General features: G+C 50.6%; 2 protein-coding genes across 3 annotated transcripts in view; both read left to right on the forward strand.

Moving 5' to 3' along the window:
* The window catches only part of LOC148109611 (epididymis-specific alpha-mannosidase-like), a 31291-nt gene extending 20819 nt beyond the window's left edge, over nt 1-10472 (forward strand). Inside the window, 8 exon segments of the mRNA XM_087863922.1 lie at nt 1568-1759; nt 2369-2621; nt 3760-3870; nt 3948-4140; nt 6306-6443; nt 7874-7986; nt 8741-8861; nt 10252-10472. Coding sequence (XP_087720048.1) covers nt 1568-1759; nt 2369-2621; nt 3760-3870; nt 3948-4140; nt 6306-6443; nt 7874-7986; nt 8741-8861; nt 10252-10472 — 1342 coding nt within the window.
* A 13007-nt stretch (nt 10473-23479) lies between these two features.
* Nucleotides 23480-24753, forward strand: MRFAP1 (Morf4 family associated protein 1). 2 transcript variants are annotated; one of them, XM_045789507.2, is made up of 3 exons: nt 23480-23587; nt 23706-24139; nt 24627-24753. In XM_045789507.2, exon 2 carries the CDS (start codon nt 23743-23745, stop codon nt 24124-24126), a length of 384 nt encoding a protein of 127 aa, XP_045645463.1. In that variant the 5' UTR covers nt 23480-23587; nt 23706-23742; the 3' UTR covers nt 24127-24139; nt 24627-24753. The 2 variants fall into 2 exon arrangements, with proteins under 2 accessions (XP_045645463.1, XP_045645462.1); XM_045789506.2 differs by lacking the exon at nt 23480-23587 and having other exon boundaries at nt 23594-24139.
* The last annotated feature ends 2734 nt before the right edge of the window (nt 24754-27487 follow it).

Below are 27487 nucleotides of genomic sequence, written 5' to 3' on the forward strand. Positions count from 1 at the left end.
GCCTCAGCCCTGGTTGCAGAGACAAGGGGCTGTGGAAATGGAGGGCGGTGGGCTCAGAGCAGCCTTGGTGGGCGGGAGGCACTGGGAGCCAGGCCTGAGGACTGGACGGGCCAGAGAATCCGTGGGCACAGACGAGGGGACAACTGTTCCACAGAAGGAGCCTCCTGTGCAGAGGCCCGGGTTGGGGGGGGGGGCTTCACCCTTACAATCCAGCACTACGGAGCGAAATCGCAGACCCCGCAGATCAGCCCTGGAAATGGTCCCCATCTGCGGTGTTGGGACACTCACAGCCCACGTGGGCATCGCCACAGTCACGCCCTCTGACCCTGCTCTGCCGGTCTGGATTCGTCTAAATTGGACTTTTCATACCAGGGGATCCAGTCCATGCAGCCCTGTGGGACTGGTGCCATCCCCCAGCATCGTGTATCCAGGGTCTGTCCACGCTGCCATGGCCACCAGCGACTCGTCCCTCCTCTGGCTCAGTGTTATTCCCGCGACAGATGGAGCACGTTTCAGTCCTCCAGTCTCTAGCTGACGGCACCTGCGGGAGCTGATGAAGGGAGCGGGAAGCGGGCAGCCTGAGGCCAGAAGGGAAAGGGCTTGGGGCCGGACGAATGACCAGGATTCTTTTCTGGGCTCTTCAGAGGGGCCAAAGGGGCCCTTCTCAGATGCCTCCCCTGCTCCCTGTCCATGCCCACCGCAATAGCACAGAAGCCCCCAAATGGGTGTGGAAGGGACACTTCATGTTCTGTGCCCGGGAGCACCATGCCCCAAACCCAGTACATGGCAGTGCCTTTGCTTAGACCACACACAGAACTAGGATCCATACATGTGTCTACACCATCCATGTCTCTACAGGGCTCTGAGTCCCTGCCCACCCTTCCCCCATCCTCTGTCCCAACCCCAGTATCTGAAGAGAATGGATTGAGCCCAGATCGAGCAGATGGAATGAAACCTGAGTCCTGGCTTGGGCTATTCCCAGGCATGGGATCCTGTGCTGGGGATCAGGGTCCCCAGCCTCTTGGGCCTCGGGAGCAAAGTGGGTTCACGTTCCCTGCCCTCGGGAGTCAGGAGGAGGTGGTGAAGTGAGCGAAGGTGCTGGCTCTTGACATCTGGACACCGGGGGACCCATGACAACATCCTTGCTTGTGCTCCTTGGGGTCCCTCTGAAAGGTGTGGGGGGCTCTGCTGGCCGCCTGATGACCAGGCCCCAGCTCCAGGGGACGTTCCCCCTGGGGCAGCATGAGTGCCCTCTGCTTATGCTCTCGGGGGCCTTTATGCAGCCTCTGTCGCCCTCCTGCTTGGGGGCCCTGCTGGCCCATGGAAGGATCTAAGGCCACGTTGGCTCAGGAGAGGGGTGTCTCACGGACTTCATCTGAACCACGTGCAGGTGTCACCGAGCGGCCTCGTGACCGTCACTGAGGTTCTGCTGAGGTGGCTTTTCTTGGCTTCTGGTGGAGGTGGGTGTCTGCATAGCAGGATGGTCACCAGCTTCCAGATGACGAGGACCACGCTCGGGACACATGTGCACGAAGATGATACTGTTTTCCCTTTGCTGTCTCTGCAGAGAGAGTAACCGCACAGTGCAGGTGACCCAGGAGTTCATGGAGTACCGTGTCAACGGTAACTTGAAATATGGCCCTATTTCTGATAACTTTGTGTTTACACCCACCGAGACTGCGAAACAATCATGGGAAAGTGTGGAGCTGCAGATTGTGACGGGAAAGCTCATGACCGAGATCCGGCAGCTCTTCTACAGGTGCGCTCGGGCCCCCTTGTGCACGATGGTGGGCGTACGAGGGATTCAGGGTCCGGGTGTGCTCCTGATACCAGCTCGTTCTCGATGGGAGCTTGATGAAGATGTGATGGCTCTGACTGCGGCATCCTGGCTCGGCTGCACGCGCTGTACCTCGTAGGGGGTGTCCACGTTCAGAGCTGGGGCAGGAACCCACAGGGACACTAACTTACATTAGAAGCCCGGTGACAGCACAGACCTAAGCCATCCAGCCTGGGCAGCCCAGTTCTGATCATCGGGGGACCAAGCTCTTCCCATTATATTGCCCAGGAAGACTCCGTGACCCCCTGCCCTGACTGCAGGAGGAGGGAAGAAGGGAAGGGGGCATGGAAAACAGGAAGGGTGAAGAAGGAAGTAAGGAAAGAAGGAAAGAAGAGAGGAAGAGAAAGTGAGAGGGAGGTAGGAAGGGAGGGAGAGAAGAGGTACGGAGGAAGCTAGGCTGGGAGTAAGCCAGGGAGGCAGGAGGTAGGAGGGAGGAAGGTGGGAGATAGGAAACGAGGGAGGGCGGAGGAGGAGGGAGGGGCATCCACAAGGCTCCCAGAACCGGACCCACGATTCCCAGTTCTCCTCCAGGGATGTGAGGGACAGCAGTCACACATATGCCATCTACTCCCGGCTCGCCCACGTGCCAGTCGGCCGTGGCGGGGAGCTGCTGTGCCGTCGCATCGAGCAGGAGTACCGGGTGGGCCCCTTGGAGCTGAACTGCGAGGCCATCCTGAGGACCAGCACCAGCCTCCAGAACCAGCAGACCCTCTACTCGGACAGCAACGGCTACCAGATGCAGCGGAGACTCTTCCGGGAATACGCGAGCAACAGCATCGCTCGGGTGAGCCCTAGGGGGCCCGCTGGTCCTGCAACCACGGTGGGGGGCAGCCCGGAGGGCGCTCTTCCTGAAGGCCGGAGCAGGAAGCCCGGTCCAGCAGCAGCGTGCGGCCGCAGAGGCCTCTGGAGGGAACGCCGCGGAGCCCCCGGCCCACCTGTGCTGGGAGGGGTGGAGACCCAGGCTCAGGTCACCACTGGTGTCTGAAATCCGGAGCCCCCACAGGCCCTAGACCATCCCCATCTCTGTCTGTGCCTCGGTTTCCTCTTGTGTAAGAGGAGCGCCTCATCAGGGGGTCGCTCTGAGATTTCTGAGCAGATGCCTGTCAAAGGCTTAGCGGGCCTGACAACCCCCCATCCCCCGCCCCAGGGCTGCAGCACAGAGGCCACCCGGTGGCTCCTTCCAAGTGGTGAGCGTGGCCCGAAGCCACACATCAGCTCCCACATCCTAGGCCTCCAGCCCTGTGACCCTGGGTAGCCCCCGACCTGATCGAGGGAATAACCTCGGCCCCCAGGACTGTGAGGGTCAGACGGAACAATCCAGATGAAGCCTGCCCTGGGGGCCTCCTGTGCCTCAGTAATCCTTACTTCTTGCTCCTCCTGGGGGTCCCAGGGGGGTGTGTCCCCACCCTGCTCTGCTGGTGAGTTCTTGTCCGTCGTCCCTACTGCTCGATGCCCCCGCTGTGCAGGGGCTCCTGACAGTCCCTGTGGGTCCGCCCGGGACAGTTGCTCCAGCAGAGCACAGAGCGTGGGGAGTGTGGCTGCTCCCCCAGACCATGCTCGGCCCTTTCTCTCTGTAGCAACCCTCGGCCCAGCACCCACATCAGGCTGGACCCCACACACCCCTCATCACTCCTGCAGGAATGTGCACAGCGGGTCCTTCGGCCCATTGTACGGGTGGGGAAACTGAGGCTCGAGTGGGCCAAGTCCCCAGTTCAGACGGTCAGGAAGCAGTGGAGCTGGATGTGAATGACAGTCTGTTGGTCTCCAACATCAGATCCTCTATCGTAGTCTCCCTGCTGCACCCTGAGCTGTGGCTGTCCCCGTGTAGGGGGCTGAGAGCAGTGGCCAGAGGGGGACACTGACCAGCAGGCCTGGCCCGTCCTTCACCCTGACCGCCAGTCTGGCCATGTTTGTGTCCACAGAATTACTACCCTATGGTTCAGTCTGCCTTCATCGAGGATAGCCAAAGCCGGCTGGTGGTGCTGTCCCAGCAGGCACATGGCATCTCCAGCCAAGGAAACGGGCAGGTGGAGGTAGGAAGTGGGCCCTCCTGGGCACCCAGGGCACGAGCAGGTGGGAGGGGGCCCTGTCCCACAGCTCTTCCCTGCAGATCATGCTCCATCGCCGGCTGTGGAACAACTTTGATTGGGCTCTGGATTATGACCTCACACTGAATGACACCTCCGTTGTCCACCCTGTGCTCTGGCTCCTGCTGGGACCCCGGCCTCTCACCGCTCGCCTGCGCCAGAGGAGTGGGCTGGCGCTGCAGCACAGACCCGTTGTGCTGTTAAGAGAGCTGAATGGTAAGGGGGTGTGCATCCCAGAGAGCCCACCTGGCCGGGTAGACCTGGGGAGGGTTGTGGGCCTTCACTGATCTGGACAACGTTGAGCAGAGGGAGCTCAGGAGTCTCTGATAAAGTCCATTTAACGTGCGGACAAACTCGGGCAAAGAGGTCCAGAGTTCACTGAAGCTCATATAGGTAGTGGGAACATTTCTGAGACTCACACCCATTCCACCTTGGACTTTTTCCCTGAGTATCATTCATTTTCTGCTCTGATATCTCTTTTTCTTTCTTTATGTGACATATATGGCTTCACACATGGAAGACCAACATTAAAAGCCTTTTTTTATTTGACTTCTGGGTACGCTGTCACCAGGTGAGGGTGATTCCAGCCCATGGTCTGATCTGCAGAGCTCATGCATTGCCTCCACTTACACCCCTGTTGGTGTACAACAGTCCATTTCTTTATGAGAATAATCAAACGTGAGATACAATAGGTAATGATCATGTTTAGAAATGGTAGTTCGGGGGCGCCTGGGTGGCACAGCGGTTAAGCGTCTGCCTTCGGCTCAGGGCGTGATCCCGGCGTTATGGGATCGAGCCCCACATCAGGCTCCTCCACTGTGAGCCTGCTTCTTCCTCTCCCACTCTCCCTGCTGTGTTCCCTCTCTCGCTGGCTGTCTCTATCTCTGTTAAATAAATAAATAAAATCTTTAAAAAAGAAAAAACAAAAGAAATGGTAGTTCGGAGCAGCATGTGAAGAATGAAACAGCTAGATACAAGTTGGTGTTCATCTCACTCATCCTTGAACTGTGTGTGTTCTACTCACTTGCAGAGCTGTTGGAGAGAATGTGGTTATCCTCCTCCTTGCTTCAGTTTTAGTGCCAGCGCCCTCCCAGGTCTTTAGAGCAGGCAGGGTGTATGAAGCACGTAGTGAGTGCCAGCTGTGTGCTGCACGCCAGGGATGGGTAAGGGCCCGGCCTCTCCTGAAGGATTTCTCCTGAGCTGTCCCCCGGAGAGCCATGCTCATACACATCCAGGCTTCAGGGAACACAGGGAGAGAGAGGTACTGAGGGAAGAGCCTGGGGCCTTGTGCTTTGGGGACCACAAGCCTGGAGGAGATCAGGGTCAACATGGGGGGTGTCCCTGAGTTCTCTTGTTTGCAAGTCACAGACCCTGAAGGGGCCGCTGGTTGGGCAGAGTGTGCTCCAGGATGAGTCAGTGGTTTCTTCCAGGAGGCCGGGAGCCCTTTCCACAGAGGGGGACGTCCCCGTGTCTGAGGTGGGCCGGTGGCTAGGTCAGCACCTCCCACTGGCCCCACTCTGGTGTCTCTTGGTTGAAAGAGAGAGAAACTCCACGTGCCCTGGCTGAGCCACCAGGAGACTCTATCCTGAGGTGCAAGCACACGACTGCGGGAAGGGCTAGGGGTGCAACTGGCGCTCAGGGGGTGGAACCTTCTCGAGGCCATCCTTCTCCCTCATACTCTCAGCTGTGCTTCTCCCTGTCTGCAGACCTTCTTTACCCTCCCTACAGGGATGAGGCTGTGAACTCCTGAGCAGTGCATGCCCTCCCCCACCCTACCCTTGCAAAAGGACTGAGCTCAATCTTCCCATGCTGGGGGGCAGAAGTCCCAGGCAAAGCTTCTAATTGGTGCAGAGAGGAGCTCCTGGTCTAAGCTTGGACCAATCACTGTGGCCAGGGGACTGGGAGGAGGTGGTGCCCCAGCTGGAGCCCAGAGTTGCAAGGGTATTTCCTGGAAGGAGGAAGGGGCTGAGGTGTCTTCTGAGCAAGGCACCCAGACCTGGAATTGAAATCAGGGCTCTGCATGAACCTGCCCTGTGATCTGGAACAAACCCAGCACCTCTCTGGGCGGCAGTCTCCCCATCTGTACTTTGAAATGGCTGGACTAGAGATCCAGGGTCCTGCCAGCTCTTAGACTCTGGATTAGAGCCCCTGGACATATGGGCGAATGGGCATTCAGGTGGAATGATGTCCGTGGGCAAAGGCAGAAAGGGGATGCCCGAGGCGCTTGGACCAGCAGGTGCTTCAGGCTGTCCTCCCTGTGGGCCACACGTGGGCAGGAGCTGGGTCTCCTGACCGGGGGCACGGAGTGTGCAGAGCTCCCAATGTCAGGGGGAGCAGCTTGGCCCCAGCCCTTGTCCTGGCTCTGTGTGTCTGCCCCGCAGAGACTGCCCAGAATCTCCCAGGCCCCCCACAGCAAGAAGCCGTGATGCTGCCCCCGAGTCTTCACCTGTAGACCCTGAGCATCCCAGGCTGGAACTACAGCTCCAACCACACAGAGCACCTTTATAATCTCCAGAAAGGTGGGGCCGCCGTCCAAGGGAACCGGTCTCTCGGCTCCCTCCCCACGTCAAGCTGGCCCCACGCATAGCACCAGACAATGTGGGCTCCTCTCAGTGTTGTCCTGCTTCTGCATGGTCCCCTGATCCCCTTCTCTGCCCAACAGGGAGACCCAGACCCACAGAGAGCCCGTGGGGCACCAGGGTCACTCAGCAAGCAGGGCACACGTTGGTCATGGACCCCAGCCCAGGACCTGTCCACACCCATTCTCCGATGGATCCCTGCCAGCCCCTCCACCAAACCCCATTCATCATCCACCTTCTGTCAGATCCTCACTTTTCAGTGCAGTCCTGCTTCCTCAGGGAGTCCTCCTGGAGCCCTGAACTGCCAGCCCCACTCGTCCTCTGAACTCAGGAAGCCTGACTGTCCAGAGCTTCTGTTCGTTCACTGAACAAATGTCTCTTGTGCCAGGCACTGGGTAATTAGCAGTACCCAAGGTAGGCAAGGACCCTGGACTCACAGAGCTCTCAGACTAGAGGGAGAAGCAGCCAAGTCACCCACCATGATGTTCACAATGAGCCCCCAGCAGGGCATGATGGAGGGCTACCTGGTGGAGGTGACACCTGCCATGAACTGACTGTTCCTGTTGCCAAAGCTCCAGCTGCACCTTATCTTCCCCTTTCCACTATGAGCAGCTCAAAGGCAGGGCTGGCTGCCCTTTAGACACCCTTTGTCCCCAGAGCCCCATCCAGGTCCTAGCAGGCACCAAAGACAACTCAGGAGGAATCCATAGTATTAAGAAAGAGGAAAAGAAAGAGGCAACATGCCAGATAACACTGTTATCTGATAAAGTAGATCTTGGGGACCGTGGCTCAAGCCTGAAGCCAAGTGGTTTTCTAACACTGAACCCCATCGTCAGGAATCCCCGCTGTCACAGAGGACGCAGGGCGGGGAACCTCCCCTACAAGGCACAGCGTTCCCTTCCCCCTTGCGTGCGTGGCCACAGGCAAGAGCCTGGGTCTCCTGCAGTCAGCTGGCCCCAAATAGGGGAAAGGGGCTGGCCTGGGGGTCCCCCCTCCCTGGAGAGCAGCGAGTGAGGGGCAGAGGGAGCCTCAGGGATGGAGTGAGACACCCTCCCTGCTCTCCCCGAGCTCAGGGCCACCTTATGAAGCAGGTGTGTCGTCCTGGACATCAGCATGTCCTCAGCCCCACCCCCACCCCCATCAGGAGACAGAGGACCTGCCTGACCCTCGGACTCAAATCCATAACCACACCCCCCACCACGCTGGGACAGGTGGAAGAGATTTTACAAAGCCGGTGTGCGGCAGTAACATCAAGCAGGGACCACGTCAGCTGGCTCCCAGGGAGGCCGAGGCATGAAGTGAGGGCAGGTGTCGAGTGCTGGGCCCAGACTAGAGGACTGGGGCTGATGGGGGTCCTTCTGTCCCTGAAGGCCGTCGAGGGAAGGCCAAGCCGGACCTCCACCGTGTCCTGCTGCGGCTCCACCACCTGTATGAGGTGGGGGAGGACCCGGTCCTGTCTCAGCCCGTGACGGTGAACCTGGAGGTAAGTGCCCTCAGACCCCAGTGACAGGCCTCCCTGGCCGTGGCCTGAAGCCCCAGCAGGCAGGCAAACCCCAGTGTGAAAATCCCCTCCGGCAGAGACCTCGGCAGAGAGATGCCTGCGGGTGCTCTCACTCCCCCTGAGGCGGGCGCTTTGGGGGCGCAGGGGCACCCCACCCTCCTGTCCCTGCGGGCTGGCTGCTTCTCCTTCTCTGGTCCCTTCCTGGGTCACTTTGTCCCGCAGCCGGCCTCGTCAGCGTGCTGGCTGCGTCTCTTCTGCTCATCCCCCGTGGTCACCAGCAGGCACAGGCCTCACAAGCAGATAGATCCGCAGAATGGCCCGGCCAGCAGATGGTCCCTTCCTTTTCCGGCCAGAGCGGGCCACCTGCTTCCCTCCGGCTGCAGGAGGCTGGGTCCCTGCTTACGTGGCACAGGGGATGGACAGCCACTCCTGGCCTCATCCCTGGGCCGCCCCCTGAGCCGTAGCCAGAAGAGGGGTGTGGGGGTTGGAGGCAGCTCCTGTGACTGCCTCCCCCTGGGTCTGCTCATCCAGCACAGCACCTGGGGAAGCATGCTGGTGCTGGCCTCAGTGTCCTCATCTATAAGATGGGGACACAGTGCCCTCTGGGGATTTGCTGTGAGAATTCACGCATGTGTGCTGTGCCCCAGGTGTGGGTGCCGCCCCTGTTCCTGCTTTGCCTCTGCTCTGACCTGGGGCCTCGGGGGTAGCTCACCCTCCCTGCGCTCCTGTCCCTCAGGTCGTGCTGCAGGGGCTGGGGTCCGTGGTGGCGGTGGAGGAGCGCTCGCTCACGGGGACCTGGGACGTGAGCACGCTGCACCGCTGGAGCTGGAGGACACAGGAGCATCCCCACCGCAGAGGTTGGGAGACCCTGGTTCAGGCTGAGCCTGAGAATCTCAGCCTGCCCCCAGCCTGGCTCAGGAGCTGGCCAGACCTTGTTTAGATCCCAGCTCTGCCCCTATGGCCTGTGTGACCTTGAGCGGGCTACTGTGCTCCTCTGATTCTGTAGCGTCTCGAATCCACCTGAGGTCAGTGTGTGTGTGCATGCCTGTGTGTCTGCAGACTGCACCCCTGCCTCTGTCCTGGGTGAGTCCTGAAGTGGCAAGCACATCCCAGCGGGTTCTGACATCTGCCATGCTGTGCCTCACGCTGCACACACCACCATCAACTCCTGGGAACCACAGGCCACTTCATGCCTCCCAGTCTTTCCCATGCTGTTCCCTCTGCCTGAATCACTCTTGTCCCCTTCCCTCTGGCCCACTCCCACTCAAGCTTCTTTGGAGTCCACGGCTTGATCAGTTTCCTCCTCTGTTCTCCTCTCCCTCTCTTTCCTCTTTCCCATGCATCTTCTCTGTCCACTGCATACAGCAGGGTGCCATCTATGTAGCTGGGCACTTAGGCATTTGGGAATAGATAGATGGATGATGGATGGATGGATGGATGGATGGATGGATAGATAGGTGGATGATGGATGATGGATGGATGGATCTATGGAAGAGTGAGTACTTGAATGGGTGAAAGGAAGGATGGATTCATGGATGGACCAATGGATCACGATTGGATGGACAGATGGATAGTTCATGGATCATGAATTCATACATGGTCCCATAGATACATGATGAATGATGGATAGATGATAGATGAATGGATTGAATGGATGGGTACATGTGTAGATGTGTATTTCTCTCTGCAGGATGATGGATGGATGATGAATGAATAGATGGATCAATGAGTGGATGGATGGATTGGTGGATGATGGATTGATGAATGGATGGGTGGGTGGGTGGATGAATGGAGGGATGGATCTATGGAAGTATGAGTGTTCGAAAGGGTGAAATGGAAGGATGGATTCATGGATGGACGAATGGATCATGGATGGATGGATGGATGGATGGATGGATGGATGATTGAATGAAGAGGCTTCCCTCCCAAGGTTGAATTTAGTGGAACCCGTAATATAAAGAGCAGACCCCACCAGATGGCTTCAGTGAGAAAGCTCTAGGCATTCAGTGCTCCACCCCATGGGGAATGAGGCCATGTACGTCAGGACCACCTATATATTACCCTCACGGGGGGCCAAAATGCAAGGGGCCATGGCCGTGGGAATCCTGGCAGGAGGAGGGCAGCCAAGGGCCTCCATCAAAGAGCCACAGTAGAGTGTGGGCGGGTGCGGTGTATGAGAGGGATGCTGGGTGGAAACACCCTGGGGAAGCAGGTGGCTCTCAGCACCGACCACTTCTGCTCCCTCAGGCAGCTCCCGCTCTCACTCGACACCCCTGCAAGGCACCAAGGTCACCATCTACCCGAAGGAAATCCGGACGTTCTTCATCCACTTTCGTAGCAGCGAGCCCTTGGCCGACTCCGTGGCTCCAGAGAGACCCCGGGGACCCCAGGAGAAGAACCAGGACCCAGGACATGGAAAAGCAGCATGGAGGGATGAGGGAGGGCCAGCTCCCCACCTGATAGGCTAAGGCAGAAAATGGTTGGATTGGGGATTTTGTTGTGTTTTAAATAAAAATTGCACTTCACAGACCCACATGTGCTCCTGGGGCACTAGAGCCGGCCTCTCCTATCCTCGCGCCTGGGTGACGTCTGCACGCACACTCACACTCCCCGTGCCTGTGCGGAGTCATCAGGAAGCTCCCATAAGACAGAGTGAAATACCCAGTGTGACAGCAAAGGCACCTGCCACGCAGGCCCCGCCCCCTCTCGTCCAGGCCAGCAGTGTGACATGTGGGCCTACTGTGTGCCTAATGATGGGGTACTGGGGGGCGCTGCTAGGACAAAGGTTCTTCAGATCCCACAGGTGGCATGGGGGCTTGGGATCCATTCAGGAAGGCTGTGGAATGGTTACCCCGAGGCCAGGGTGGGAGTTGTGGGAAGAGCAGGTGCCCTGAGACCTGAGCCCTGACGGGCTGGGTGCTGAGAAGGGGGCAGGATCTGCTGGGTGTGTCTTTCTTCTCTCACTTCAGGGCTCCTGGGTGGCGCTCCGTGGGCTGTGTCGGAAACGGTCCAAGTGTTGTGTGATGCTCTCCTAGGACGGGGACCTGGGGTAGGAGCAGGAGCTTGAAGGGGACTGCCAGCACCTTCCACTGGGATTGGGCTCCAAGCCTCATGGGACCCACTGTGCAGTGGAACGGACTGTCCCTTGTCCTCAGAGGCACCTTTAGGGGTCCTTCCCGTGTCCCCTCATTGCCATTCCTGTATGTGCCAGGCTCTGTCCTGGGCACCTGACAGACGTGATCTGGAGGCCTCCTACATGCTGCGTGGATCGGGTTCTTGACTCCACTTCATTGATGGAAACTATGATTTGGATTGCTGAAATTCCTCTTCCAGTGTCACTCAGGACTAGCACCCAGGCTCCTGGCTCCTTGTCCAGGTGGCTGCACAAATATCTCAGGCTGGAGGTCCTTCCCAAGATGGGACCAGGCAAAGGCACCAGCTACACACAGGATGGTGTATCAACTGTAGCCTTCTCAAGGAGCTGCTGATCTTGAAGAAGTCGAAGTGTGGCTGAGTAGAGAGGCTACTGGATGCCCTCCTCTGGGAAGTGAGGCACTGGGTGGCTGCTGATGCCAATTCCAGGCCCGTGAATGGTGGAGGAGGTGATGGCAATGAACACTTGTGGGCCTGGCTGAGTCTAAGGGGTCCCTCTGACCCTCAGCCACCCTGGCCAGGAGCAGGGGACAGAAGTGGGCATGGCCAAGCAAAAGATTCTGGACTCATTCCAAATAGAAAGCCACAAACTCCTGCCTGGTCTGTAGGTGGAGCAGCACCCCAGCCACGGGAAATTTCAGGAGTGTGGGTGGCTCACACAGCATAGAAGGTCACTTCTAACAGGTTACTTCATCTGGACCCTAGCAGTCAGAGATGACCCACTTCACACCCCAGATGCTCTCAGGAGCTGTTTGTAATAGAGGTCCTTCCACAAAGTCTGGAGCCAAACAGGTGCCCCAGACCTCAGACTTCTGTAGATCTTAGAGATAAACAGCACATGTCCCGTGTCAAAGAACACCCTGCATTGAATCTGGGGCAGCACCTGTGAATAACACTGCTATGAGCTGAATTGTGTCCCCCAAAATTGGTATGTTCAAGTCCTAACCCCCCAGGACCTCAGAATATGGCTGTATTTGGAGACAGGGTGTTTTACAAGGTCATTAAGGTAAAATGAGGTCATATGGGTGGGCCTTAATTCAATTCTTATTTAATTTTTAAAGATTTTTTTTATTTATTTGAGAAAGTGATAGAGCAAAAAAGGGGTGGAGGGGCAGAGGGAGAAGGGGAAGGAGACTCCCCACTGAGCAGGAAGCCTGACCCAGACCTTGGTCCCAGGACCCTGAGACCATGACCTGAGCCAAAGGCAGAGGCTTCACTGAATGAGCCACCCAGGTTCCCCTCAATCCTTATTTTAAAGGGAGATTAGGGTGCAGACACACAGAGGAACGACAATGTGAGGACACAGGGAGAAGACAGTTGTCCACACTGCCAGGAGAGAGGCCTCAGAAAGACACCAACCCTCCCCACATGATACTCTTGGATTTCCAACCTCCAGAACCATGAAAAACAAATTTCTGTTAAGTCTCCAGTCTATGTGACTTTATTCTTGGGACCCTGGCCGACTGACACAAACACTCATAGTTATGAAGTGAAAACATGATGTTCACAGTGAATGGAGTAATATACGTGCCACAGATGTCTTCACCTCAGTTCAGGTGAGGTTTTCCATCAAAGGAGGTAAGAAGAAATGTTTCTTTTGGAGAGCTTTTTGGGTTTCAGAATTGCGGTTGAGTAGGTGTGTGGGTGTGGGTAAACGCATAATCAACTTACAGGAACTACTAAATCATAACGTGTGTTTGGTAGCCCAGCGTCACTGGCCATCTTCCACTGGTGTTTGCTTCCACTTGTATTGCTTTGAGTTAACGAATCTCTCCAAGTACCACCGAGGAAGGGCAGACACCAGAGGGACCCAGGAGGTCAGTGACAAGGTGGGCAGGGCAGAGGTGGGAGGGTATTGTGAACATCAGACTCCAGTGGGCCCCGTGAAAAGGGACCCACTGATTGGCTTACGGAAACGCGCTTGACCCATCTTTGAGGGGAAAGCAAGTTTCAGACCACGCTTGTATTTGTTTCCCAGGGCTACCATAAGAAAGTACCACAAACCAGGGGGCTTAAAATAACAGAAATGCATTCTTTCATAGTTCTGAAAGCCAGAAGTCTAAAATCCAGTGTCAGCAGGGGCAGGCTGGGCCCTGGAAGTTCAGGGGAAGGATCCTTCCTTGACTCTCTCAGCTCGTGGTAGGTCCAGCAGTTCTTGGCATTCCTTGACTTGTAGATGCACCCCTCCAGTCTCTCCAACACTGCCATGCTCACAGGGCCATCTTGCCTATGTGCCTTCTTCTCTTCTTATAAGGACATTAATCATATTGGAGTAATGTGATTAATCCGCCTTGCCCCAGCTCAACCTCAATTGATTACTTCTACAAAGATCTTATTTCCAGATAAGGTCCCATTCACAGGCACTGGGGATCAGGACTTCAGAGTATGTTTGTGGGAAACACAATTCAACTCAATACAACCCTAGATAGTACAGTTTGTGTCTCTGTGTGGTGGATATGTGCAGAGAGATTTCCAGGCACCAAAAGGTTTTAGGAGATTCCAGCAAAAATTTCTCAAAAATACCCAAGATCTTTGTTTTCAGGAGCAGATGGGACTAACAGATTATGACCATTGTTCTTGAGCAAGTTGTGGCATTGTTCATTGTTCATGATAGCTATAAAGTGTAGTAACCCAAAGATCCATCCCCAGAAGTATGGATAAATAGAGAATGCAGTGAGTCTCAAAGTGTGGTCCCAGGACCAGTAACACCAGCATTACCTGGGAAGCTGTTAGAAATATGAATTATCAGAGCACCTGGGTGGCTCAGTCAGTTAGGCATCCACCTCTTGATCTCAGCTCAGATCTTGATCTCAGGGTTGTGAGTTCAAGCCCTACATTGGACTGCACACTGGGCATGGAGTCTACTTTTAAAAAAAATTCTTTTAATAAAAAAAAAAAGAAACACGAATTATCAGAGGCACCTGGCTGGCTCAGTTGGAAGGGTATGTGACTCTTGATCTCAGGGGTCATGAGTTTGAGCCCCACATTGGGTGTAGAGATTACTTAAATAAAAAAGCTTTAAAAAAAGAAAAGAAATACAAATTATCAGGTCCTACTCCAGACCAAATGAGTCAGAAACTCTAGGGTGGGCCCAGCAGTATGTGTCTTAACAAGTTTTCCAGGTTATTCTGACGGGTATTATGCTAAGTGAAATAAGTCAGTCAGGGAAAGACAAATACCATATGATTCCACTCATTTGTGGAATTTAAGAAACAAAACAAACAAAGGGAAGAAAGGGGAGAGAGAGCCAAACCAAGAAATAGACTCTCAGCTATGGAGAGCACACTGATGTTACCAGAGGGCAGGTGGGTGGGGGTTGGGGGAATAGGGGGCGGGGGGTACGAAGTGCACTTGTGATGAGCACTGGGTAATGTATGGAAGTGTTGAATCACTATATTGTACACCTGAATCTAATATTACAGTATATGTTAAGTATACTGGAATTAAAATTAAAAACTTAAATTAAAAAAAAGAGCAAACTATACTTACCTGCATCAACACAGGTGAGTCTCATATATATAAAATATTGAGTAAAAGAAGCAAGAGACAAAGGAGTACTTAGGATTCCATTTATACAAAGTTCAAAAATGGGGGGAAACCACTGTATTATTTACAATTGCATTCAGAGCCAATAAAACAATAAAGAAGAGCAAAGAAATAGCTAGCCAAAAGTCACAGAAAAGGTTAACCTTTGGGGAGGTGGGTAGCAGGAGGACTGAATTAAGAAGAAGCGCAGCAGAAGCTATGGAGGTGTTGGCATGGTTTTATCGCCTGACCTGGCTGATGTTTACATGTGCATTGCCTTTAAAACTATATACTATGATAATTTTATATATATATATATATATATTATATATATTATATATATAATTATATGTAATATTACATATATAATATGTTAAATATGTTTCCTATATAAATATATAGTACATATATACATATATTGTTATGTTCACAGAAATTATTCAAAATGTTGAAAAGGGGCACCTGGTTGGCTCAGTTGGGGAAGCATGCAACTCCATTTCAGGGTCATGAGTTTGAGCCCCACGTTGAGTGCAGAGATTCCTTAAATAAAAATAACTTGAAAAAGAAAAGAAAAAAGAAAAAATGTGGAAAATATACATGTAAAATTTTTTTTAAAAAGTCCAAATTCACACCTTACCTGTAACAGCTCCTTTTATACAACCCAGACTGCACAGACCTAACTCAAACTGGCAAACACAACAGGGGGATGTTTTTGGTTGTGGCAGAGGTGGTTAGCTCTACCAGAGTCCATTCTCCCCATCCATGCCATAACCCAGTTTCCTCTGGGTAGTGGCTCCACACACAGAGACTACGTTTCCCACTTGTCACATACAAAGGCAGTGTGGGAATCCCCAGCAAGGTAATGTGAGGAATGTCATTCCATACATCCCGGCTGAGACACCAAGCTTGTGCGTGAGAGCTCTCCAGGCTTTCCAGCCCGTCCCAGCTGGCCACACCGTACGGCCGAGTGAGGGACTCCAGCCATGCGACATGAAATGGAAGAAGTAACTGGAGAGCCTGCCCAAATTTCTGAATGTGAATGTGAGGATTCTAAGTCCTTAAGCTTTGGGGTGTTTTGAACACAGCAGTAGATAATGGAAATATATAACTTCTTTGTAAATCATACTTTTATCATTACATAATGCCCCTCTATTTTTCTGTTTCATGCCTTTGACCTTAAATTCTACTTTATTCCTTTATTTGTATACTTTCATTGTCATTTCATCATAGTTGCGTTCCTGCAAATAGCACATACCTGGTTTTAATTCCAACTGCCAATTTATCTCTTTAAGAACAGTTAGTGTTGGGGGCGCCTGGGTGGCTCAGTCGGTTGAGAGTCTGACTCTTGGTTTCGGCTAGGTCATGATCTCAGGGTCATGAGGTCAAGCCCCACATGGGACTCAACACTTAGTGCAGAGTCTGCTTGAGAGTCTCTCTCCCTCTCCCTCTGCCCACCACCCCTACTCTCTCTCTCTCTCAAATAAATAAACAAATCTTAAAAAAAAACAAAAAACGAACAGCTAGTGTTGGATTTTTTTTTTGAGATTTTATTTATTTATTCAACAGAGAAGAGAGAGCACGAGCATGAGGAGTGGCAGGCAGAGGGAGAAGCAGGCTCCCCTCTGAGCAGGGAGCCCAATGTGGTGGGACTCGATCCCAGGACCCTGGGATCATGACCTGAACCTCAGGCAGATGCTTAACCGATTGAGCCACCCAGGCGCCCAGAACATTTAGTGTTGTTAAAAGACAGAGGACAGGTCCAGAATGGAGTCACTTGTGCTAAGCCCACATCAGCAAATAGACTCAATGCCTAACTTCATTACAGTTTCAGCTTCTCCCAGCAGTGCCGGCTCAAATCAGTCCACCTGCAATCTCTCGGTCAGCACCAGTGAGGTCAACTGCCTGATAGGTCCTTGCCGTCCCCTGAAGGGACCACAGTGCTGGTAACTTCCTTGTCTGGCCCCCTTCTGCCCACAAAAATCTTTCATTTGCACAGTTCTTCAGAGCTCTTTCTGTCTGTTAGATGGGATGATGCCTGATTCATGAATAATTGAATAAAGCCTGTAAGAGCGTCAAAATGTACTCAGCTGCATTTTGTTTTTTAATGGATTGCTTGCAAGTTGGACTTTATTTCTTCTCTCTTTCATATAATGTATTTTACTTTATTGTTTTCTTATGGTTTTTTCAGTCAATCCAGGTTTTCTTCTATTCTCTCTAGTCTTTTCGATTTAATGGGTAGTTACTTCCTGGGATTTTTGCCTTAATAATCATGAATAAGCCTATATTTCTTCATTGGGATATCAAAATAATCATTATACTTCGCCACTACCCAGAGGGCTTTGTCCCCTGTGCTCCTTCCTCTTCCTCCCAAGCAAGATAAAGCCTGTGAGCCATGTTCACATCCCCACTCTCCCCATCCACTTGGGACAACCTTGGGCTTCAGTTCAGGTCTCAGAGAAGCAAGATAGAGGAAGCATGGCAGTCTGTGCTCTTGTGGGACTGCAGGGTACAAATGGTGAAGAGGGAGGAGTCCTGTCCCTCTCCACGTCCTTAGAGGCAGACACCAGCCTTCTGCCGACCCTGGCAACAGGAGTGACTCAGCCCCTGAGCATCTGCTCGGAGGGCCAGCAAAGCCATTCAGGCTCTCCTAGGACCACAGGTGTTCGAACAGCTGTGGTCCCCATCATCCCACACCCCACCCTCCCCTGCTTGCCCCCAGTGGACTCCCAGCTGTCCAGAGGTTCTAGGACTCTATTAAAGGTGGTCTGTGCTCCAGGCTCTCCCACTGGGCCCCCAGCATCACCTCCCCTGACAAGAGCATCGAAAGGGACAAAAAAATCCCTCTTTCTGCCCCTCCACAGGGTTCAGACCCAAGTCATAGGACTGGGAGTTCCAACTCTTACCCCTACAGCCCTGCCGCGCCTCACTGGATCCACAACAAACTGTTCTTCAGTCTCCAGCTTGGGGAAAGTCAAGTCCCCACATCATCTACCCAGCTAAGAGTGCCTGACATTATGCTGACAAGGCCTTGGAGCTGCCCATGTGTGGCAAAAACCTATCTGCAGAGCTGCATCTTTGAATTTGCTAATCTGGACAGACAGAAAAGAAAAATGTTCTAGAATTCAGTTATAGCAAGGGGAGAGGGGTTGGAAATGGGGTTAATAACTGATTATGCCTACATGATGAAGCCTTCATAGAAATCTCAATCCTATGGGTTCAGAGAGCTTCTGGGTTGGTGAACACAACTATATGTGGAAGATAATGCATCCCCCTCCATGGAGACAGAAGCTCCTGTTGGGAGCTGGAATACTGGGATATTGGAATTGTCTGTATCAGCTGTTCATTCATATCCTTTGTTACGTCCTTTATCATAAACCAGTAAACATGCATGTTTCCCTGAGTTCTGTGAGCTATTCTAGCAAACCTAGGGAGGGTGTTATTGAGCCAAGGAGGAGGTCATGGGAACCCCAATTTATACTCAATTGGTCAGAAATACAAGAAACAACCTGGAGCTTTTGATTGGTGTCTGAAGTGGGCACACTCTTACCGGATTGAGCCCTTAATGCGTGGGATCAGACGCAGGAGTGTCAGACTTGAACTGAGTTATGGGACATCCTGCTGATTCTGTGGGAGGATTGCCTGCTATGTGGAAAACCCGCACGTGTAGTGTCAGAAGTGAAGCGAGGTATCGTAAGTGTGGATAGTAGTATGAGAGTAACAGGGAAACACAGAGTTTTTCTTTACAGATTAGTCTGGTAGGATAATATTTCATATAACCAAGGGTCTAATGTTAGCCAGTGAATTTTAATAAAATTTGAATAAAACCAAAAGGCACAATTTAGGCAACCAGGAAATTATATCACTGATGTAACACTTTATTTTCTTAATTAGTGCTTTAATTTTGAAACAGTTAACAATTTCAAAAGACAGAATATATTTTTTAAGATTTTAAGTAATCTCTACACTCAGTGTGGGACTCGAACTCATGACCCTGAGATCAAGAGTCTATGCTCTACTGACTGAGCCAGCCAGATGCCCCTTACTCATGTTTATTGGTTTATGATAAAGGACATAATAAAGGATATAAATGAACACAATCAGGACTTTCAGGACACTGGAGCTCCACCCCTCCTGGGGCATTAAGAGGGAAGATACTCTAAGAACCCTAAGCTATTTGCACTGCGAGGACCTGGATACCAGCAAGTCCCACCTTACCTGCTTTCCAAGTGGAAACCTGGCAGGGATGAGTAATGAAATTAATGGGGCAGAAGCTTATGGCCCCCTCTTCTACCTCCTGATGGAGTACCTAGCGTATTTGACACTCAGAGGGAATAATTTTAATACCCTCTCCTCTCTATGACAAATTATTTGCAGTAATATATGTGAAATAAAACTGTGATGTTGTGGTCATTTCATATTGCAAAGTAGATCCAGATATTGTTTCAATTGCCTCCTCTTTTGCTTTAAATTTTTCTTTATTGAACTCCATGGGGGTCAATCTCTTTCATGATGCCCCCTTCACATTTCTTAATGAAATTCAGAAAAATTATGGACTAGTTGTTGGTTTCACAACACAAGGGGCTTCAAGTTCCTCCACGTTCCTAAAGGAAGAACAAGCACAACTATTTATTCAATAGCCTCGATAGCTACCTAATGGTTTGATCTTTGCTCTTGTGATTTGTGAAATAGTGGGAAATCTATATGTTAGTCACTGCCCCAGGTTCCTGACACAGAGCCCTTAAAACCCTAAGTGATAAGAGCCAGATAAAAAAAAAAAAACTATTGTTCTAATATTTGGTCTTTGACTCTGGTTCCTGATAGAGCTCCTATATCCCTTGGAATTTTCTGGGTGATCGATGTATCTTTCCTTCTAATGATGTGACTCTCCGTGGGCTTCTGGATGGGGGCCGGTCACTCATTCAGAAAGACTGACCCATGATTAGAAGTTTGGGATTTTCAGCTTTACCCCATATTCTGCAGAGAGGGGAGGGGGCTGGAAATGGGGTTAATAACTTTATGCCTACATGATGAAATCTCCATCTTATGGGTTTAGAGAGCTTCTGGGTTAGTGAACACATCTGCATGCAGAAATTGATGCATCCCCACTTCACGGGGACAGATCTTGTGACTTTTCAGCCAAGCATGAGATGGGATGCAAGAGCAGGAAAGGCAGGCTGGAGGGAGGCCTTCTGCCTCTGGAGTTATAGTGGATAAGACATTCTAAAATGCTCTTCTGCCACACCCAGAGGCTGCATAGATGACAACAAATTTTCCTTTAAAGTCATTGCTGAGCTTGCAAGAATGTACGAGAAATACCTAAAGGTGGCCAGGAGGGAAGTGAATACTAAAACCAAATGCATGAGAAAAGATCAAATCCAGAGCTACCCATAGCAGAAATATGAGGGATGGGAGAGTAGGTCTTGGAGAGGTTGAACCAACCATGCCATTGAAAATCTTCCAACCTGTGCAAAGGTACCAGTTTGTATATTCTGGTTATAGGTGGAAACAACTAATAAAAAATATAAATACATATTTGAAAAAAGAATTCTGAGAATTTGTAATTATGGGATTGCTCTTAACCAGATCTGGAGGTTTGTGCCCAACAGAAACAACCACAGATCCCTGCTGGAGTGGCTTTCTCAACCAAACCTATTAAGATTCCCCAGATGAAGTTCAGTCAAATACTATACACACACCCACACACACACACAAACAAAACACCATGAACAAGTCACAGAAATGAAAAGCAACTGATAATGGAATTACCACATATAAAATATAAAATGACTTCTTATGAATTATTTAAGGAAATGAAAGGTGACTGAAGGGGGGAAAAAAGGCAAGGAACAAAAGACTATCAAAATTAGTCAGGCAATGCTAAAAACATCCCTGGACTCTATCTACTTACTACAGGCCATAGCAGCCCTTCCCCTCAAGCTGTGACAATCAAAAATGCCTCTAGGGGCACCTGGGTGGCTCAGCCGTTAAGCGTCTGCCTTCGGCTCAGGTCATGATCCCAGTGTCCTGGGATAGAGCCCTACATCGGGCTTCCTGCTTGGTGAGAAGCCTGCTTCTCCCTCTCCCATTTCCCTTGCTTGTGTTCCCTCTCTTGCGGTCTCTCTCTGTCAAATAAATAAATAAAATCTTTAAAAAAAAAAAAAGCCTCCAGACATGACCAAATATACCTTGGGGGACAAATCACCTGCCGTTGAGAACATCCTGTCCTAGAGCAAGGTACAGGATCAGATACTACAGAAAACAGATAACCGAGCAAGCAGAAAAATCACATTAAAATTTTGAAATAATATGGGACTTTGTCAAATCTAAGAAGCCATCGATTTTTAAGATTCGCCCTTCTTTTAGGTAATGCTAAGAATGTGAATACGCTACCATTAAAGTGTGAATCATTTTTTTTTTAATCACAGCAAATGAAAGACGCAGCACAATTTCAGAGAATTTAAATGTGAAAACAAGTTGCGATGAGAATCTGTGAGGGGCACATGGGTGGCACAGCGGTTGAGCGTCTGCCTTCAGCTCAGGGCGTGATCCCGGCGTTATGGGATCGAGCCCCACATCAGGCTCTTCCGCTGGGAGCCTGCTTCTTCCTCTCCCACTCCCCCTGCTTGTGTTCCCTCTCTCGCTGGCTGTCTCTATCTCTGTCGAATAAATAAATAATCTTAAAAAAAAAAGAATCTGTGAAAATATTACTTTAATAAAACAAAAGAAAAAGAGAAAATTGGCTGGGCAGACTTGAAAAAAAGAAAAATCCTCCTGAAACTTCAATTGATAATTAAATCATGATTCTAACCTCTGTGCACCCAATGAAACATCTGCATGTCTACGTTATATGTGTGTGCGAAAAAGTGACAGGATGACAAGAAGTTAACAAATCCATCATCATAATGAGGTAATTGGTAGGTCAAGCAGACAACACATTAACAAGGTTATAGAAAATATTTAAAATGCAACTAACTTCTCTTTTCATTCATTTAGCAAATGATCAAAGGTCTTAAGGAGGTGAGACCAGAAATTCATGTTGATATCTGAAAGAAGAGCCTTGTTAACCTTGAAAATAAAACTGCCAGTTATTTTACCAGCAGAGAATTGCAACCCAGGACAAGCAACTGGTGGCAAAACCATAGGTGAGGAGGCACAGCAAAGCAGAGGAACACTCTTTTATAGAGGAAAGGGGGAGTTAGGCAGGTCGTTGTAAACAGAAAGTCCATTGGGAGTGTGAAGTGTAGTGGCTCCTTATTGGCTGGACTGTTGCTAGGGGAAGAAGTAAGCCTTTCTTCCTCGGGCTAAGGATAGCAAAGTAGTAGCTGAAGTAGTATCCACCTGCAAGTCTCCCTGTGCCTCTTCCTGTTGGATTTGCTCTTGACAAGGAGAACATGGGAGCTCCCCCTGCAGAACCTCCTCATTTGGTTTTAGTGAGGTTTCCCCTTATTCATTTTCCCGGGCCAAATAATGCTCCACTGTCTGGATTACCACAGTTTATTTTTGCATTCACCTAGTAAAGGACACCTTAGATCCTCCCAGGTTTGGGCAAGTATGAATAGAGCTGCTATAAACATCTGAGTGCAAGTTTTTGTGTGGATGTCCGTTTTCAAGTCATTTGGAGAATACCAAGGAGCACAATTGCTCGACCATATAGGAAGAGTATGCTTAGTTTTGTAAAGAAACTCACTTTCAAGGTGACCTTGTACCATTTTGCATTTGCACTAGCAAGGAATGAGAGTTCCTGTTGCTTCACGTCCTCATTAGCATTTGGTGGTGTCAGTTTTCTGGATTGGGGGCTTTTTAACAAGGGTGTAGTGTTATCTTACTGTTGTTTGAGCCATTTATTTTTACGCATACAAAAACACTTATGAGCTAGCTGCCTCTGACATACTGAGGAAGCCCAAAAGTTGGATTTTTAGTAGAGCAACCAAAATATAAAGATCCCGAGAAAAGTCTAAAACGTAAGGATTTTACATGTGTATATATTTGGTATTTACAAAGCATTTTCATGACTATTTCATTCTCAGTTCTGCCATATTCAAAATTAGGATCTGTGTCCTTTTAACGGACAGGAAAACAGAAGCCAAACGCACGACACTTGTGCAACATGGATTCCTCAAGTTTTTACTTCTGTGTTGTGACTATGTCAACCGGCTAGGAAATTAACTTATCTTTTCTTAAAATTCTGTTTAGTAAATGCGAAAGCAAGTTTACCGTGTGCCATGCTCTGCTCAGGGCTTCAGGGACACAAAGCTGAATAAGAAGACCCCCGGAGGACCTTCAACCAGGTAAAAGGTGTGAAGGGTAGCCAGCAAAACCCTCTTCACATCCACTGAGCTTTGGGTCTGGTGGAGCCTCAGGATGAAGGTACCAGACGAGGCCTGGTACCCGGGAGTGTGGGGGCTCCGGCTGGTGAAAAGACACCCAAATTTTCCGACTGTAATTCAAAAAAGGAAAACTACCCTTTCAGACAGCTGAGAGGGGTCTGGCAGCCCTACTAGAGCGGAAGGGGCTATCGAAGTTAGTTTGGGGATGCCACAGACTTTCTATCCTCGTTTATTGTAGGAAGATCGTGTTTATAACTTAAAAATCTTTAACTCAGTGCTCCAGAAGCCCTCCAACAGGAGGGTGCCCCCAGAAGGGTTCACCCCAAAACGGCGGTGGCATAGGGTAGAACGGGGGGGGGGCGGGGAAATGAGGAAGAGCGCGGGTACATACGTGCGCGCTCGCGGCCACGGGAGAGTGGTCGCTCCACCCCCGACCCCCGCTGACGTGCGCGCGCCCGAGCCTCGTTCTACGAGCGGCGTGATCGTAAAGAGGCACGGCCGTGTCGTGAAAGGGGCCGCAACTCGCAGGGCGCTGGTTGACGGCTGGGGACTCCATTTTGTTCGCGGCTTCTCTGCTCGTAAGTCGCTCGTTTCCGTGGCTTCTGTGAGGCGAAAAGTTTAAAAGGGGTAAAAGTTTTAAAGAATATTCTGGAACTCTGTTGGTAAGCCTAGCGAGTCTCCATTTTCTCTCCGCAGCAGACGCCGATACCGCGGTTCCGGAGAGGCGGGGAGAATGCGGCCCTTGGACATCGTCGAGCTGGCGGAGCCGGAGGAGGTGGAAGTGCTGGAGCCCGAGGAGGATTTCGAGCAGTTCCTGCTTCCAGTCATCAACGAGATGCGGGAGGACATCGCGGCCCTCACCCGGGAGCACGGCAGAGCCTACATGCGGAACAGGAGCAAGCTGTGGGAGATGGACAATATGCTCATCCAAATAAAAACGCAGGTGGAGGCCTCGGAGGAGAGCGCCCTGAACCATCTGCAGAACCCCAGCGATGGCGTGGAGGGCAGAGCGGCCAAGAGGTGCGAGAAGGCCGAGGAGAAGGCCAAGGAGATCGCGAAGATGGCAGAGATGCTGGTGGAGCTGGTGCGGCGGATAGAGAGAAGCGAGTCGTCCTGAAGGAGCGCGGGCGGTAAGGCGGGAGGCGGGCGGGCCCGGGCCCTCGCAGACCCTCGGTGGACCTCGGACGAAACCCGATCCGTAGCGGTCCGCGGGGCTGGAGGCGGGGCGCGGGGGGGAAGTGAACGCGGGCTCGGTGTGGACCCCGGGCGGGAGGAGGTCGCTCGTCCGTATTCCTGACGCCGGTAGTTGGGGAGAAGGAAGGTTGGAGTGTGTGTGCTCGGAACCCCAAGTCACGGTTTATTACGGAACGCTAATCTGCGGGCCTTTAAGGAAACTGTCACGCCAGGGGCCCCTGAGCGGGGGAAAGAGAGAGGGAGGATTATCCGCGGGAAGGCCGTTACTGGACGAGTTCAGATTTTGCTAGAAGGCTGGAGAGGGGCAGGGGACATCCCGAGGAGCTGGCGTCCTGCATGATGGAATTTGTGAGGGGTGTTGGTTGATGTTTTTCTTCAGGATTTTAACCTCCTAATGATGACTTTCTCCCACCTGCGCCTTAGGTTTCCAGCCAACGGATTCTGGTCAACTGATGGAGATTGGCTGACATCCTTGAGAAGCTGAAACCAGAGAGCCTTTTGTTTTCTCTTTTTTTTCTCTGTCTACACTCTGTCCTCACTTACACTACGTTTCTGCTATGGTCTGTGGTTGATGACCTCAAAATAAGTTCTGACTGTTCAATGTTTTTGTTTGGGGAAGTAACTTTTATTTGGAAGATGCTCTCGCACGAGAATTAGGGCCTAGATTGTAAGCTCTTGCAGCAGTCACAGTTGTTCCTGGGCTTTGGTTATTTCTAAATGTTGAGGTGCTTTGTGCTTCCGTGTGTGACTTGATAGCTCCCTGGAACTTTGAGTCTGTGTCACGTGAGACTCAAGAGTTGGAGGTTTCCAGCTCTGGAGGTGCTGAAGGAGCTGCGTTACTTCTAGAAGATTACTTCATGCGGCAACTGCTAAAGAAGCTGAAGGAGAAGGGACCAGACTTCAAGTGGGAACGCGAATGGAGCTGATCTGGCTAGGACTGATGAATCAGAAGGCGGCGTGGAGGATGGTAGTGTCTGTATTTTGGGACTTTGATTTCTGTGTGAGACCAAAGGAGAAGAGATGTATTTTGTTCAAAATTTAAATTTTATGTGGCACACTATCTGATGTAACCTGTCTGGTCAGTTTGTTTGGACAACCCAACTCAGCTTTATTTGATGTGGAATCTAGAAGAGGAGGCAAGATCTTGGGTTTTGTACAAGTTGATGTAATACTCATACATTTCAGGGGATTCTGGGCATAAAATGGAAGAGATACTTGCAAAGGCTCTTGAGGGGCTGAGAAAGGAAAGGAGGACTGTCTGCATTGGACCCTAAACTGAACAGGGACTAGGTATTTTTGAAGTTCATAAGTCGTCCTGCTCTAAGTTCATTTGAGTAGCAGCCCTGACAAGTATTTGAGGTCAAAACCCTACCATGTGTAATAAAAAGAAAAAAAAAAATGACCATGTTAATAAAAGTATTCATTTGCTTGAAAAGACAAAAGATGTAAAAAGTTATTGACTAAAATTTTGTTTGTCTCAAAATGAAATCTTGCTCCTTGATTGTCATTGCCAAATGGAAGATGAATTTCTTACGGTCTTTGAGGCCCTTGGTAAGCCTCTGGTCATGGGGAAGGTTTATCTCTGCGTGCTACGATAGGAACTGGTCGAGGGAAGGAGAGACTTGGTTCTTAGCGTAGGAAGGGACCTCTTAAAGTCCTGTGATCTGGGCCACTGCCTTCAGAGAACCAACTCAGAGTACTTTAGTCATCCAACCTAAATGATTAGAACATTAGCCGTCGCATTAGCAACATTATGATAAGTCATAATCACTCCCTCCCAGCACCTTCAGAAATGAAGGACTTACTCCCCAGCTGCTGGAAGTACTGCTGACAGGTCAGCCCTCTTGAGAAGATCCTCTGCTTACGAGCGCTACCTTAGCCAGGTTCATCCCCCCTTTCTTGGGTGGCCGCATAGACCTGGCGTCTAAGAGCTCTTTTCCCTCTCAGCCCAAGTTGGAACGACTTTGAAGAGCATCTTTGTGAGCTCCCTGTGGGGTCTGCCGAAGCGCTCGATGGGACTGCCTCACAGCCCCACTTCTCTGCTGCTTACGGACCTCCCCCTTCCACAGGTTCTAATCCCTAATAAACCTAACCCGCACTGTGATTTTCATCTTGAAGTCTGCTTCCTGGGAAGCCCAATTGGTAAGTGTGAAACAGTAGGAAACCCTGTGTGTGGCAAGCTACATGTCACGTCTCTGGGAGAGTTAAGCATTTCAGAGCAAATAACTGGTGAACTTGGCTTTGAAAGATGAGTATAGCTTCTAAGAACAAGAAGAGAACGGACATCCAGGCACAAGGAACAATGTGAGAAAATTCCAGAAGTTGCAAATTTTCTCTATGGGTCTTAATGGCAAGAAGTGGGTAGAATAAAATTATGAACCAGGAAACAACAACCACCAAAAAAGTTAAGTTTGGTGATTTGCTAAAACTAGGAAATTAACGTTGGTACAATACTACTAACTAGACGAGACTTTATCTTGATTTCACCAGTTTTCCAGTAATGCCTGTTTTACTGTTTCAGGATACCACATTGCATTTGGTTAGCTGACTTTTAAAATGAGTGACACAAATGACACAAAATTCAAAAGATAAAAAAATGAACTGTTCCTATCCCCATCTTCCCAGTTGCCTTCTAGGAAAACAAACATTTATCAGTATCATATACCTTCCAAATATGCATATTTGAGTATATCCATAAATGACTCTCCCCAACTTTGGGGATTATTTGGGTTTCTTTTGGTTTTTACTTTGATGGTAACACACTGTATAACCTGTGAATGTCCTTTGTGTGCTTTTTTTCCACCTAAAACTATGGTTTGAACATCTTACCTTATCTAAACACCTAGATCTGCGTTCTTTTTTCCAGTGGCTACATGGCGTTCACTGTTTATTGTCCTATAAATTGTGAAGTAGTCAGATGATTCTTAGAGGTTTGAGAACTTTCGTCCTGAATTACATTCAGTAACTCCTTGCTTAGTTCCTCCTTCTTGTAAGAAACCACCAACTCCAGTGTCCCCAGCCCCTGCAATCTATCCTGGATTGCCAGCAATTGGAGCAATCAAATCTCTTCCATTTTCTCAGCAAAGAATGTTCTAAGGAACCATTCTGAGAGGCAGTCTTACGGGGTGAAATCACATCATTGAGTATGACCAGAGTTGCCAGAATTTTTTATTATATATTTATATGTCCTTTATAAGCCCCGGGCTCTCTGTCCTTCCGAGTTCCAGTCGTGGACAGCTATCCGGAAAGGCCTGCTGGGGTTCTTGGCCAGGTTCTCTCCATTG

Source organism: Ursus americanus, chromosome 8, assembly GCF_024610735.1.
Source record: "Ursus americanus isolate L20-20 chromosome 8, mUrsAme1.1.p, whole genome shotgun sequence".
NCBI classification, from domain to species: domain Eukaryota; kingdom Metazoa; phylum Chordata; class Mammalia; order Carnivora; family Ursidae; genus Ursus; species Ursus americanus.